General features: G+C 36.0%; 2 protein-coding genes across 2 annotated transcripts; one reads left to right on the top strand and one right to left on the bottom strand.

Annotated features, from left to right (window-relative positions):
• Positions 1 to 2,159: 2,159 nt before the first annotated feature.
• On the top strand, positions 2,160 to 11,376 carry hrm (hermes). The gene is made up of 5 exons (XM_012369871.2): positions 2,160 to 3,343; positions 5,703 to 5,915; positions 6,616 to 6,742; positions 7,255 to 7,434; positions 7,964 to 11,376. The coding sequence occupies exons 1-5, from the start codon at positions 3,202 to 3,204 to the stop codon at positions 9,198 to 9,200; spliced, it is 1,899 nt and encodes a 632-aa protein (XP_012225294.1). The 5' UTR covers positions 2,160 to 3,201; the 3' UTR covers positions 9,201 to 11,376.
• Positions 11,377 to 11,632: 256 nt separating this feature from the next.
• Positions 11,633 to 13,255, bottom strand: ND-30 (NADH:ubiquinone oxidoreductase core subunit S3). The gene is made up of 5 exons (XM_012368997.2): positions 13,093 to 13,255; positions 12,947 to 13,021; positions 12,514 to 12,761; positions 12,196 to 12,441; positions 11,633 to 11,943 (listed from the first exon to the last, which is right to left on the bottom strand). Exons 1-5 carry the CDS (start codon positions 13,154 to 13,156, stop codon positions 11,791 to 11,793), a joined length of 786 nt encoding a protein of 261 aa, XP_012224420.1. The 5' UTR covers positions 13,157 to 13,255; the 3' UTR covers positions 11,633 to 11,790.
• Positions 13,256 to 14,143: the final 888 nt, after the last annotated feature.

Below are 14,143 nucleotides of genomic sequence, written 5' to 3' on the forward strand. Positions count from 1 at the left end.
AGTTACACGATATGTAAACCAATGATTGGCGAATTAATGAAAAAATGATTAATCTTTTTCATAATCTTATACATTGATTTTAATCTATTTTTTTTTCGATATCAACAATTTCGATGAGAGTTGCACGCGCATAATTATATAATATTATCACACAATTCTTACGAACTTATTTCCGATCATCGATGATGTTTTTCAGACTTTATCGTGACTCTTTGTAGATCTAGTACAGATAATACAACGGAATATTGTTTTAGCATCTTGTTATATTACAATCGATAATACGCATAACATGGCATTCGAATGCTTGATGCATTCGAATAATTTTTCTTGGATAATTTTACGCTGAATGAAAAACTTGTTAAAAGTCTATTTAAAATTACCATAAATTAATGTTTCGTTATCTTGCAATTTAATAATCAATAACTTTACATTTTACTTGAATTTATTTAATATTATTTGATTCAATTATTTTTTAGCTGTCAAAAATGTTTTTGCTTTAAACACAAATGAATTTTATGGTGGTGGATAATTTTTAATTTGTGTTTTAACAAATGCGATAATGTTGCTCCAAGATAGAGAATTGTCCTGTTAAGAGATTCGTATTCCATTTGTCTTCTCATTTGCAAAGTGGAACACAATCGATGACTCGAGTGATTCGGGCGTTAAATTCACGGACGGTGATGATGACGAATGCTATAGCGTGCGAAATACTATGCTTTGCGTTTCAATCACAAATTTTCCATTCCGTGGTATTCAGTCGTCATTTCTTCTTCGTGCTTGCGGGCCTAGCAAGGTCGAAAGACAAAGACGTGGATAAACGGACAGCGATGAAATCGAGTTCGACGTTCATACGTATTAGTTCAAATATGAAGGCTATAAACAATTTTTGGCACTTGTGTCCGCGGGGTATTCACCTCCATCGTTCGCGTTGCAAAACGAAAGAAGTGAAAACACGAAACGTACGACATAGCGAAAAGTGAAATGCGTGTCATTAAAAAGTGATTCCTCGATTTTTGTTTTGTTTGCAGTCTTCTTTTCAGATTTATTCGCTTCGCGTAAAGAACCGTTCTAGAAAATTTAATCAAATAATTTTTAATGCTATTTAAGCTAGCTATTTAAGACAAGACAAAGGCCTGCTTAAACGATTAAAATTAGCTAGTATTTATGGAAACAGCTCGCAGTGTCTGGTAGTCGGAGGAGCAAAGCTTTGAGTAGCCCATGGAAATTTCCTGTAGCCACTTCTTTGTGCTCGATTTGTAGCTCCGTAGAAGTGTGATGTAAGTCCTTGATAACCATAGATCGAGGTTGAAAGGAACCATTTTAAAATAATATAATAAATATATAAAGTTTTTTCACATTGTAATTCCTGAAAAAAATTATAAATGTGAATGAATGTTTAGCTGACCATAAATCCTGATAATAACAATTCTTAAATACTGCTTTGAATGAATATTTAACATCTTCACCTTGCGACATAGTTTCATAATTATTTTTTAGTATTTTAAAAAGCATAAAAAATAAAATTTACTTTGACAGCAAAACAAATTTTTATCAACATTTAACATTAAAACAAATTTAAACAAATTTTTATTAACATTTAACATTGAAAAATATTTAATTTTGAGCACAAAAAAAATAATTTTGAGAAAGATAACTTTACTATTTTTTAATATAAAATCGTTTATATTTTTCTAGGATTATTTTAGATTCTTTTGTGTGTATCGTTTCCTTTTTCAATATTGAAATAGCAGACTTTTACAGATTTAGCATTTAAATGTTTAAATTTTGCAAATGTTGCGTAAGAATCCAAACGATAATTTAGCTCACTTTCTCCATTATGAGATTATTGTTATCTTTCTTTTTTTTTCTTTCTTATCCCAAAATATTGTTTCGTACAATTCGTTACAAAATCACAGTGCATCTTTCGTTCAGCTCTTTCTTCGATTCTTCAGTAAATCGTTATTCAATTTGCACACTTGACTCTCCGATCTATATGCGTAAAAGGGCTACTGCGGCTCTAATCCTATCAATATTACGCCCTTATTTTGTTGTGCTCGTGCACAACGAAACGGAAAAGATAGAGATGACTATCCACGAGGAGGAAAGAAGAGAAAAAAAGGACCTCGGCGGCCGAGCGGCGGAGTGGGGTTGCGCTTCGCCGATAAGAGGAGAAGGAGACCAGATTCCCCCGCCGCTGCTGATGTTCGCGTGGAAGACCGCTGTTGTATGAGCGAGAGAGACACAAAGCACGGAGCGCGATGTGGTGGGGAGTGCTGCGGCTACGGCAGGGAGGAAGAAGGAGAGGACACTCGACATCCCTGCGTCGTGACACACAGCTGATCATCAGTCGGCTCGCGACGCGCGTATGTTTGCGAACGTGTTGAGCGGTTTGAGCGCGCGCGTTGTACGCGAACGAAATGACGGCTGCGGTGTGACCGAGCGAGGTTTATGTTCGCGCACTGGTGTCGTTTCACGTTCTCTATGCGCCTAGACGACGACGAGGACAACGACGGCGACGAGGAGATAGCGGGCAGCGACGGGCAGAAGTGTCGCCACGGCGAAGTTGTTTGGCGAGGGCGGAGAAAGAACGGAGCAGCCGGGTCGATCGACGAGCCGACGGAGTCTATGAGTGGCACGACGACGGCGGACGACGGTTGCGGAAAAGAACGACGGTGGAGGCGGCGCGACGACGACGCCGTTGGCACGCTTGGGTTCATGACAAGGACTTGCGAGGAAGACTCCACGACGCGCAAGAGTGCAGCCGGACTCGCACGAAGCATTAACGCGCACCTCCCCCTTAACGCCCCCGTCATTGTCGCGCTATCTACTAAACCGCGAATATTCATCGGGAACGCACGCGCGCGCGCGCGCACACACACAAAACGAGTGATAAAGAGCGTGTTCGGAAAGGATAGATATATTCCGAAAAATAGGAAGGAGCGAGGAAGGAAGCGCGCGACGGCTATTACCCTTCTCTCCCTTTATCCTCTCTAATTCTTTCTCTCTCCGTATCTTTCCGTTTTGCATTTATCACCGTTCGTCGTTTTTTTCCGCTACCATTTGATACATATAGATATTCTCCGACGGCCTGTACGTTTTTATCTCTCCGTGTATCTAGCCGTGTGAATAGACGGCAGCGCGTGTCGTTTTCGTTATTCGGTGTGCGTAACACTCGCGCGCGTGAGTCGCGAATAAAGGTCGATGACGATGCAACGGGTTCAAGATCAGGACAATGGAATCAACATCAAATTCGGTTCAGGCAAGCACCGGAAGGCCGACTATAGGCTGGTGTCGCAAAGCTCCGATAACAACAAAGACCACCTCAACGGGACCAATAAATCAGGTTGGTAGCGTTGCCAGTTAATTAACACGTCCGAAACAAGCGAACCGTTCATTTTGTTCGGAAAATCTTTTTCAAGAAATCGATAATCGTATATTTTCTATTCAATATTGATTCCGCAATACGATAGCCTTATAAATCGAAACCGAATTTTTAATTTTTTTTTACAACTTTTTACGAAGACACGAAATGACAAAGCGTCACGTAGAATTTAAATAAATTTACAATATTTAAATGACTATCTGGAAATTTGTAAAAGGGAAGTTTGTTTTATCACTAATGTTATTGCAAGTGACGTCAGTGTGACGGATTAATGACGAGGATTGCGAGAAAACGTCAGAGACGCTTGCTTTCGCAAGTGATTCTTATCTTCTTCCATGTTTAGGACGCGTAACGATTTTTGTGAATGCCAGCTGGTGTTATTGAGAGTCTCGATAGAGTTCAAAAATGTGTTGTTGTTCCGTTGCAAACACATTTGTGTATCTGTCACAACTTTTCGAGATAAAGGTTTGTGTTGAATGATAATACTATAATATATTCCGTAAAGTATATTATAATTTATGCAATTGAACATAATAGTAAAAAGGCGAACGAATTATAACTGGTTATTCGTGCTAAAATCCATCTGTTGCGAACGAAATTATTCGTTACATCAAATCACAAACTTTTCTTTTGTATTTGATTTTTTGATATTTTATCATCGGGCCGCGTTATTTCTAAATTTAATAACGATTTAACTTAGTTACGCGTCGTTAAACGTGAATTGGATTTTTAAAATCAACGAAAAATATTCATCTAAAATATCTACAGTAATATAGAATAGAAAACGAAATGATGCTCAATGTGATGTTCACACCCTTATTGTCTTTCTTATCGCGGCACAACTGTATCACCGAAATTATCTCTCAGATACTATCATTATCTCGTAATTTCTTCCCTCTTCAGTCCTCCGTTATGTCCACATTAGAAATTTATTTTTATCATCGAGATATTTCTGCTCTTTTTAATCCTTTCCTATTTCATTGCTACTCCAACTTTCGTTCTTACTGTCTTTTATATAGACGGGACTGCTAAAAATAGAAGAGTTGAATCAAAAATTGGTCGACGAGCCAAGAAGTAAATTGAGCGAGTATAAAACTGACATAACGATCAAAATGCGTTGTGTTTGCCAACACGTGACATCGCTGTAAAATCGTCCCACTTGGTTGGCTTAGTCATAATAATCATTCATAATAACACTACGTTTGAGAGCTTCATTGTTAACAATTTCTTTCAACGAAATCAATTTGTCAAAGACAAATTTTTCATAATATCACTTTACTTCTGGCTTGTAATTTTTTTCATGTTTTACTTTGAATATGTATATAATATTTCAAATATTTAACAGATAGCAATGGAAGAAAAATACTTGTATACAACAAATAAACATAGAATAAGGAAAAGAAAATAATTCATATTGAATATACATTAGCATCAGAAAATAAAACCTTTCAATTTTAACAGTTTTTCCTTTCTTGTGAAGAAAATCGTCGATATATAAAAAAAGGCTGCATGAAAGAAACTTTATTCTCAGTCAGTTTGATTCTTGTCGATAGCTCAGCTCGCCTATTGTCTTATGTATCCATTTGGAAAGCAAGTCAGATTGCACGTCACAATGGAAATAACTTCCGGGTGTGAAGCAGTCGGCATCGGTACAATCCTACGATGTTGCATACTGATGAATATGGCTCTTTGTCGGCGACTGGAGAAATTACAACTTTTTCTTTGTCCACGCGCGCACACACGTGCGCGGAGAGTGTCTACTTTGTCTCTCTTTCCTCTAAGCTCGTGTGAATCGACGATTTATGTCGCATTCCGTGCATACATGACGTTAATACCCGCGTAGTGCTCCTCATCGCTGAACAAGTTTGAGTCGGTTATGCGCGGAAACCAAAATACGAGGAAGCTAGTACCGTTCACCGTTCATTAGCATACCAATCCCCGTCTCGTTATCGTTTCAAAACACGCTTCTCTCGCAGGGTACACATTGAAAGCGTATCGGTTATTATCTCCTGTGTGTTTCCTAATTGCTGTCGTTTACTCGGTCTTCCCCTGACATGTTTGCACATGATTAATAATGTGTAAACCACGCTAATGCTTTCCTATATTTCACTTACCAAACCACATATTGAGCTATTTTCTGTCACAGCTATTGTAAAAATTGACAAAACAAACTTTAAACTTGAAATTAAATACAGACGATGTAAATACGATCAGGTACGAAAGATAACGACACCATTCTATATCGCTATAATCGATGTGAAAACTTCGGAAGGAATGAATAAAAAAAAAAAAAAAATTCACAACAATTTCCATGTTGCAGAGAAAGGTGAGAAAGTGGAGGAGGAATTAGTCCCACCGGATGGAGGCTGGGGATGGCTGGTGCTCCTGGCTGCCGTTATGGTCAACCTTCTCATTCCTGGCACTATCAAATCCTTCGGAGTATTATTCGTCGAATTCCTTAACGTATTTAATGCGTCACCAGCGGCAGCTGCGTGGATACCGTCGCTCTGTTATTTTCTGTACAGTTCGCTGGGTAAGAATTGTCGTAACGTAATTTTCGAGGACATGTGTTTTTTTAAATATCTTTCTCAGATCGGACGCTCGGTTGTTTTTCCTGCAATTTGTCCTAGTTTCGCATTTGCATTCCATACTAAAAAAGAAAAAAAAATAGAAGAATGTTTTGTTCTGTTTTGATGATTTTGCCTCTCGTGGAGACTTTGAACAAGTCGTGTTCACGTCAATCTAGTTTTACGAAAAGATTAGTGAAAAAATTGAAAAGTGACTAGAGTCATTGATAAATATTAATTGTTAAGTTATATCATACACACAAATATAAATTTTTTTTATCGCAGTCCAATAAAGATAAATATAAGTAATTTATGACACTCGACTCGGAGAGATAGAAAGATCTGTTTGTGTATTGTCCATGAGTGTTTACGTGAACTTTCCCTCAGATAGATTGTAAACTAGGTTGAATTCGAGCAAAGTTCGTTTGGAAACAGTTTCATTTTCAGACGTCTTACAGTGGACATACAGAATTATGCAGAAACATTTACAGCTCAATGAAATTATTTTTCAAGAACAAAATTTAGATAATAAGAAAATAATTAAAAACAAAACAATAATTATAATTTCATCAATGTTTAAGATATCGGAGATACCTATATAAATATCTCCTAAGCACACACGATCCTATTTGCACCTATTGACTCAGTGATATCTTATCATTTCAGGTCCACTCTCTAGTGTACTTTCAGTCAAGTATTCCTATCGTACGGTAACTTTAATAGGGGGGACATTTGCGGCGGCGGGAATGATGCTAAGCTACTACGCGGATTCTGTGGCCTTTCTATGCGTTAGGTAATTATTCTTCCTCTTTTAATAAAAAAAATAGAATAGCTATTTGAGTATTTTTCTCATATAAGATTGAATAGAATCGCTGCACAAAGAAGAGACCAATAGCATTTATTTAAGAAAATAAATAGAAATCTCAAGTTTAAGCTGAAAAACAAAATTAAAAAATTATTTCCAATTTGTCTGTTTTAACGTAAAAATTGAAAAAGCTCATTATTCCTTATTTCTCTTTTTTTAATACCATTAAATTGATTATATGCTAATGAGACCGAACATTTTCAGAGAAATTAGAGAAAAAAAGTTATAAAAAGAAGAAAAATATAAAAAAATTAATTCAGCGATATTAATAAAGATGAGATGAATAAAAAATGTGTAAAACCCAACATATTTTTGAAAACATTTTCGATTCATATGTATCATCTCACGAATATATCTTAAAGCAATTATTACGTAATATATTATTATCATGTAACAGAGACACACGCAAATATTTCTTATATAATCCTCTCTGTTTCCAGTTATGGTGTACTGGTAGGTACAGGAGCGGGATTAGCGTTCCCTCCGACTGTATATATCGTGACATCTTATTTTGTACGGCTACGAGGACTCGCCAATGGACTTTGCATATCAGGCAGTGCATTAGGGTCAATATTTCTTCCGCCTGTTCTGGGCTTTCTTCTACGAGAATATGGTTACAGGTAAGCTAGTGATTATTAATTTAAGCCGATTATGAAGGATTTACCTTTTACTTTAATTAAATAATCAAGTTTAATTAAAAAAATGTGTATTACGACATTGTATTATGACAATATCTGATTCTTTATGAATCGTAAAGGGAGGCAGCATAGATAATTTAATTTCCTGATCAAGTTAGAAAATACTAATTACATTCATTGTGGCAATGATAATTTGACAATGTGCAAAAATGAAATAATAGTAAGAGGAATTAGAACCTTTCTGTTGAAATAGGTAAGTCTTGTCCACTTTTCTTTTTATAAAAAGGCAAAATTTATGATGCTAATAAAAAGACTGCACATATCGAAAACCGATAAATATTACGTGATAAATATTGCGAGACTATCTACAATTTTTCAATTAATCTCTCACGCGCATAATAAAATCTTTCCAGCAATGATAAAAATCTGCAAATTGTCAAGGTTACATCATTAGCCACTAGAACACCGCACCAAGTGTGATATGATCGATGACACGTTTTTTCGTCCGCAGAGGTGCGGTATTAATAATGGGCGCCTTAACGCTAAATGTTTGGGCGAGCGCGCTGTTATATCATCCAGTGGAACGGCACATGATACCGGCTCAACCTCCGAACGATGACGACGAGCGCGATAACGGGGAGACGGACGTATCGGTGACCGTCACCAGCAGCCCGGAGCCAATCGAGAAGAGCAACAATCAACTGATTTTGTCGAACGACTCGAGCGAGAAGGCCGCTCCCATCGTGCCGAAGAGCGCGTCCAGCGTCGCGCTGGAATATTACAAGAACACGCCGGTGCAGGGCCGCACGCGGAAGATCAGCATGCCGACCGGACGCGAGATCAGCGGTCAGATGCACAGCACGCCGACATTGCACGCCGTGCCGGAACGCGGCAACGCCACGACCGATTCCGGCAGATATCCCAAGACGCCTAGGACACCGCTGCACTCGCCCAGCACGTCGTCCTTCAATTACGTCAGCACACCGTACCACGGTAGCACCCTGTCGGTCCTGCACGCGGAGCGCGCATCCACGTTAACGTTAAACGCCATCTCCAGCACGTTCACTAGGAAATCGACGGTGGAACAGAAGCAGCGCGAGGGCAGCGGAAAGAGTCAAGAGAACAAGTTTTTCGACGTCAGCTTGCTCAAGGATCCCATTTACCTCGTCATCCTCATCTCCAATTCCACCAATGCCGTCAGCTATACCAATTTCGTTATCTTGCTCCCGGCCTACGCGATCTCCCTGGGCTTCGACAATTGGCACGCGTCGCTGCTGCTGTCGATTGTGTCCATGCTGGATCTGGTAGGCCGTATCGGCGGCTCCGCTCTTTCCGACATCAAGATCATGCCGAAGCACTGGTACTTCGTCGGCGGTCTCCTCGCTTCCGGGATTTCCTTGGCCATCTTGCCTACTTCCAACGCGTACACCATGCTGTCCGTCTATTGCGCCTGCTTCGGTCTCGCGTCCGGCATCTACGTCGGCATCACCGCCGTCATTATGGCCGACATGCTAGGCACGGAGAAGCTCACCTCGTCCTACGGGATATCGTTATTTGTCAATGGCGTCATTCAATTGATTGGCCCGCCCATTTGCGGTATAGTGTACGAACAGATCGGTAGTTACGGACCGATCTTCAGTATACTCGGCATTATCTTGGTGTTCGGCGCATCTCTCTGGGCCATCGTGCCGTTCATCCGGAGAAGACAGGCGGCATCAGAGAAGTCCGCGAGAATAGACAAAGTATAGTAGACCAAATAAAACGAAGAGTAAAGTTAAGGATTTGTCCATCGGTCTGGATGTTTTTTCATAGTTTTGTAGCATAAGCAATGAAACACTCGTTACAAATCTCTTGATGATATAAATTTTGTTTTCGGTTATTTCATTAAGACGCTCATGGACGGTGAATGTGTATTAAACGTTTGTGTATTGTGTTAAAAAGAAAAGGAACAAAATATTTCTTCCACTTGGTATTTGGACAATAAAATCTAAGAAATGTAAATAAGGTGGACAAATTAATAATATTTTATTATTTTGTTTACACACTGTCCCAAAATTCAAAATATAAAACTATGAAAAAGCAACCAGTCACGCGTGACTCGACACTTTGCGAAGGCACACATGAGCTTAATCGTGCGGTCGAAGTTGCCGTATGAATAGTATGTATGTATGCGCGTATACGCGAGAGTGTGAAAAAGAGAGAAAACGCGAGAATGTGCATTAAACGAATATTAAACTGTGATGTTAGTATGAATGCTGTGTATCGAAGTTTCAAGTGAGCGACATTTTTCGAACTGAACGGCTTACAACAAAACAAAGCTTTGAAATCTAAACGTTTCGAAGTCACTCAGTCCAACGACTTTACACATAAACTGTCTATAGTAATTGACTATTGAATAATAATTAATAATTAATAATAATAATTATAATTGATCGCCAAACAGGGCAGTAAATGTGAGAAAATCTTAATGCAACAAGCGTCTTTGCTAATTGCCTTAAATAATTGCTAATGATTGTTCATTATTAACATTCGTGTGAATTACATTAATTGTTAAATATTATTTTGTTATATAATTATATATATACACACAAATATATATATTTTATTAGCCAATTGATGGGTAAAAATAATTTATTGTAATATTTGTTATCAATAATTTTGATTTATATGCGCACAGAGTGAAGTAATTCTATTATCTGAAATGTTTTCTTATTATATAAAATGAAATGTTGTATATGCATTTTCATGGCTTGAAGAAGCTACAAAATCAAGTTGTTGCTTTTTATCGTGAAAAATAATTTTATCAAGCAACATTTAATTATTAAAATAAGGCATTGAGGAGTGCACGGGCAAAATGCATTTAAAGTTGACGTACTTACAATGGTAAATAAGATATACTTAAAAAGTAATAAGTACTTAAGAGGATAAAACTCTAAGAAGTTTATAAATAATCGAAGTTTCTTTTGCATTTTTAAGAATAAAGATGATGAAATATGTTTGTCCTTTGGAAATTGTATGAAAAGTATAAACATGTAACAATTCGTTTTAAATTACAAGAAATCAAAAAGTTGCGGCTAGCAAAATCAGCTTCACTCTGTGTCTGCGATATTATTTCGATTTAATCACATTTACCGCAAATGATACACATCGTTGTATCGGCGACGAGGTGCCCCGCACAATGCAACCTCATGCATTATAGTCTATCTTTGACTATAAAGTAGATTATTTAGGGAAACAATTTTCGAAAGAAGAATTTTTGAGAAACACAAACGCTTCCTTCTTCAAAAACGGACAAAAAGCAAAATCTCTTGCCTTATATCCGAAAAAAGATTGTCCTCTCTATGAAAGTAAAATTTTTTTCATCGATACAAAAAATATAATCTAGATTTAATCAAGAACTTAGAAAAAAAAAAAAAAAAAAAAAAATACGGTCGCGGCTGATGCTAATTCGCATCGGAATGAAAATGCGATGACATAATTTAGCGCACATACCAATTTAGCCTCTAATGAATCTAGGATGCAGTAAATCGACACGTGCACTATAGATATACTGTATATTTCTAAAGACTCGATTGTATGTGTAAACTCAATCGTAATGCTAGAACGACCGGAAGTGGATCCTATCTGTAAGAACCATTGTTTCTGTAATAAAATGGAGCTAAGAGCCGCTTTCCGATAGAGGCTGCCCTTTCTTCTCGGAATTGAGAATAAATTAATTAAGACTTGTGGCCATATAAGCAGGATATAACCGGCGAAATGTAATCTTTAGCCGTTCTAGTGTTAACGTTGTCTCTTGGCGCACGAAAGAGACTTGGTCAATTCGTTTTCCAAGCTTTTTCGAAATCCGCCGGAAATAATGCCTTATGAATAGGTCATAAGCAGTTTGTAAGTAATATATATAAATATATTATGTTTATAACTCTATACAGAAATACAGAAATTAAAAAAAAAAAAAATACTTTAAAATAATATATAATATTTTCCTACTAAATCTTCGCATATTTAAAACTAATTATTTAAACTTTATATTACAATTTGTATGTTTTTTTCATTTATAACTATATTATCATTATCATGTATAAAAATATTAATTCTAAATTAATCAACATTGGGATTAATAGTTCTATGGGTGATATGAATAATTAGGAGCATAAATTGAAATAATTTAGAATTTAAAATATCAGGGTATATCATTTTCTGTATTTCCCAAACAAATGTCCAAATTAGACATTCAGAAGTAGTTAACAAGAAAAACAGATATTTATTACATTAAATTACTTTTTTTTATAATATACTTTACACTTACTTGGCTCTATGACTATAATCTAGTCGAAACAATTACTTTTCTTTAGAGACAGGTTCAGAAGATGGCGGAGCATCCCTGAAATTAGGGAATTGTTCCCATGGAGCAGCTAGTTCAAATTTACGAAATTCCTGAGCCAATTCCAATGGTTCAATCACTATTCTTTTATATTCGTCGTCATAGCGTACCTGAAATAATCATCAAATTTTAAAGCAAACAAATTAGTCTAGTCTCTAAATTTAATATACTTTATAATTGTTTTCAATGCTTCAAGAAATACATATATTACTTCAATAAGATTTGAACAATGTTGATTGTGATAGAACAAAAATTATTGTAACCGGATTTTTAAAATGTAAAGATTTAAAAAGTGAAATAATTAATTTAATGTTAATATGTTATAAAATTAATTGATATATCAGCTTTAATTGAATGATTACCTCGACATATCCGCTGAGTGGAAAATCTTTCCTTAATGGATGCCCTTCAAAGCCATAATCTGTAAGAATTCTACGAAGATCGGGATGATTTGAGAAGAATACACCGAACATGTCCCACACTTCTCGCTCATACCAATCAGCAGCTTTAAATATACTGTTTATTGAGTCAACTGGTGTCAACTCATCAGTGTAGGTTTTTACTCTGATACGTGAGTTGTATCGCAGTGACAGCAAGTTGTAGACAAGCTGTAAAAATATGTACATTGTTTTAATTTATGTCACATTTGCATGTGTTTGTAATAAAAATGTAAGACCTACCTCAAATCTATATTGTCTGCTGGGTACATCTAGTGCAGTAATATCTGCCAAACTGACAAATTGTGTATTATGATGGTCTTTTAAAAATGTAAAGGTAGGGATGATGCCATCAGGAGCGATGAGCAACTCAAGCTCATCACCAGCAGTCAGCTGTACTTGTTGTATGTACTTTGGTAGACAATCCTCAATATAGGAACCGAAATTTCTCAAACGCTTCACATCAACATGACTGGGCTTACGTACCGTAGCTATAAAAAGATGCTGCTGTTAAATATTTTGTATACAAATACGTTATATAAAATATTCTAGATTACTTTTATTGACAAATATTGTAGCAGAAATAATGTGTTAGAACACTTCTGACAAATCGTAAATGTAATGTAATTAATTTTTAAACATTGAGCTTTAACAGATAAAAAATCATTATACGTACGACGAGTCTCGGTTTTTTCAGTTTCCTCGTTGACTGTGGTGGTGTTACATCGTACTGATGAAGCGACAGCATAACCTGTCAAACAAATACATATGTTATTATATAATTCGATGAAAATACCGTTCGCACAATCAATATTCTATTACTTTTCGGCACAGCGATTGGCAGATTTCGTGGCAATCTCCAACAATTTCTCAATATCGAAGTCATCTTTCCGCAGAATTAAAATATGACTACAAGTGCGATTATGATTGCAACCACTAACATTCATACATTATACGTACATACTAGTCAAAAACTTAAACTGTGATACATACAATCAGATACTGAACTATACGTGCCAGACTGACTTGTAGCGATAAAACTTTTGATGATGATTGTACCATCAAAGGAGCCTATGACAAAAAGAGACACATCTATTTTGCTGCTCTCTTCGTCATCCCGCGTCTTAAAAATACATGGCTCAATTCAGTACATACCTAATAATCTAGAAAGTTACTTAAAGAATCAGAATGCACATACATACATATTAATATGAACAAAAATAAAGAGCAAAGGTAAAAACACTTGGTGAGGGCTATATTGGGCTATATTTTTGTCTGCCAATAAACTTATCAAGTAAAAGCAACAGGCAAAAGAATTGAATCATCATAGTCTCATCCTTTCTAGTTTGTTAATAAAATCATTTTAGTTTATGATTTTACATGCTTTTATATTGGTTTAAAAAGTTTAATTTTTTTAATTTGCAGTTTCTCCAATTGGATCATAATTATCCATATTAAGGAAACCAGATGATTGTCTAGGTATGGATATTTTTTATTTTATAATTATTAATTTATCTATTATAAATTGTTATGAATAAGTACAAATACATTGAGATTTAATATTAATTTTTCTCTGCAAAAGTTAAATTTAAAGTTGATCAAAATATAAATCTGCAAAATTTAATCTGCATCAGATACGTCAAAATCATTACTGAACATGAAATAAAGAAATTATTACATAATCTTTGTAATAAAACATCAAGCAAAAGTATCTATACTATCAAGTAAATAATAATGTATCAAACAATTAATCTAATTTGATGTACAGTAAAGGAAAAAAGGTTGAAATATTTTTTTTGCTTCTGACAGCTATTTGATATTTCAAATATAATTTCAGAGAACTAAAAGTCTTAAATGATTTAAAAAGCTTGTG

The sequence above is a fragment of the Linepithema humile genome, chromosome 5 (genome assembly GCF_040581485.1).
Source record: "Linepithema humile isolate Giens D197 chromosome 5, Lhum_UNIL_v1.0, whole genome shotgun sequence".
Classification (NCBI taxonomy): domain Eukaryota; kingdom Metazoa; phylum Arthropoda; class Insecta; order Hymenoptera; family Formicidae; genus Linepithema; species Linepithema humile.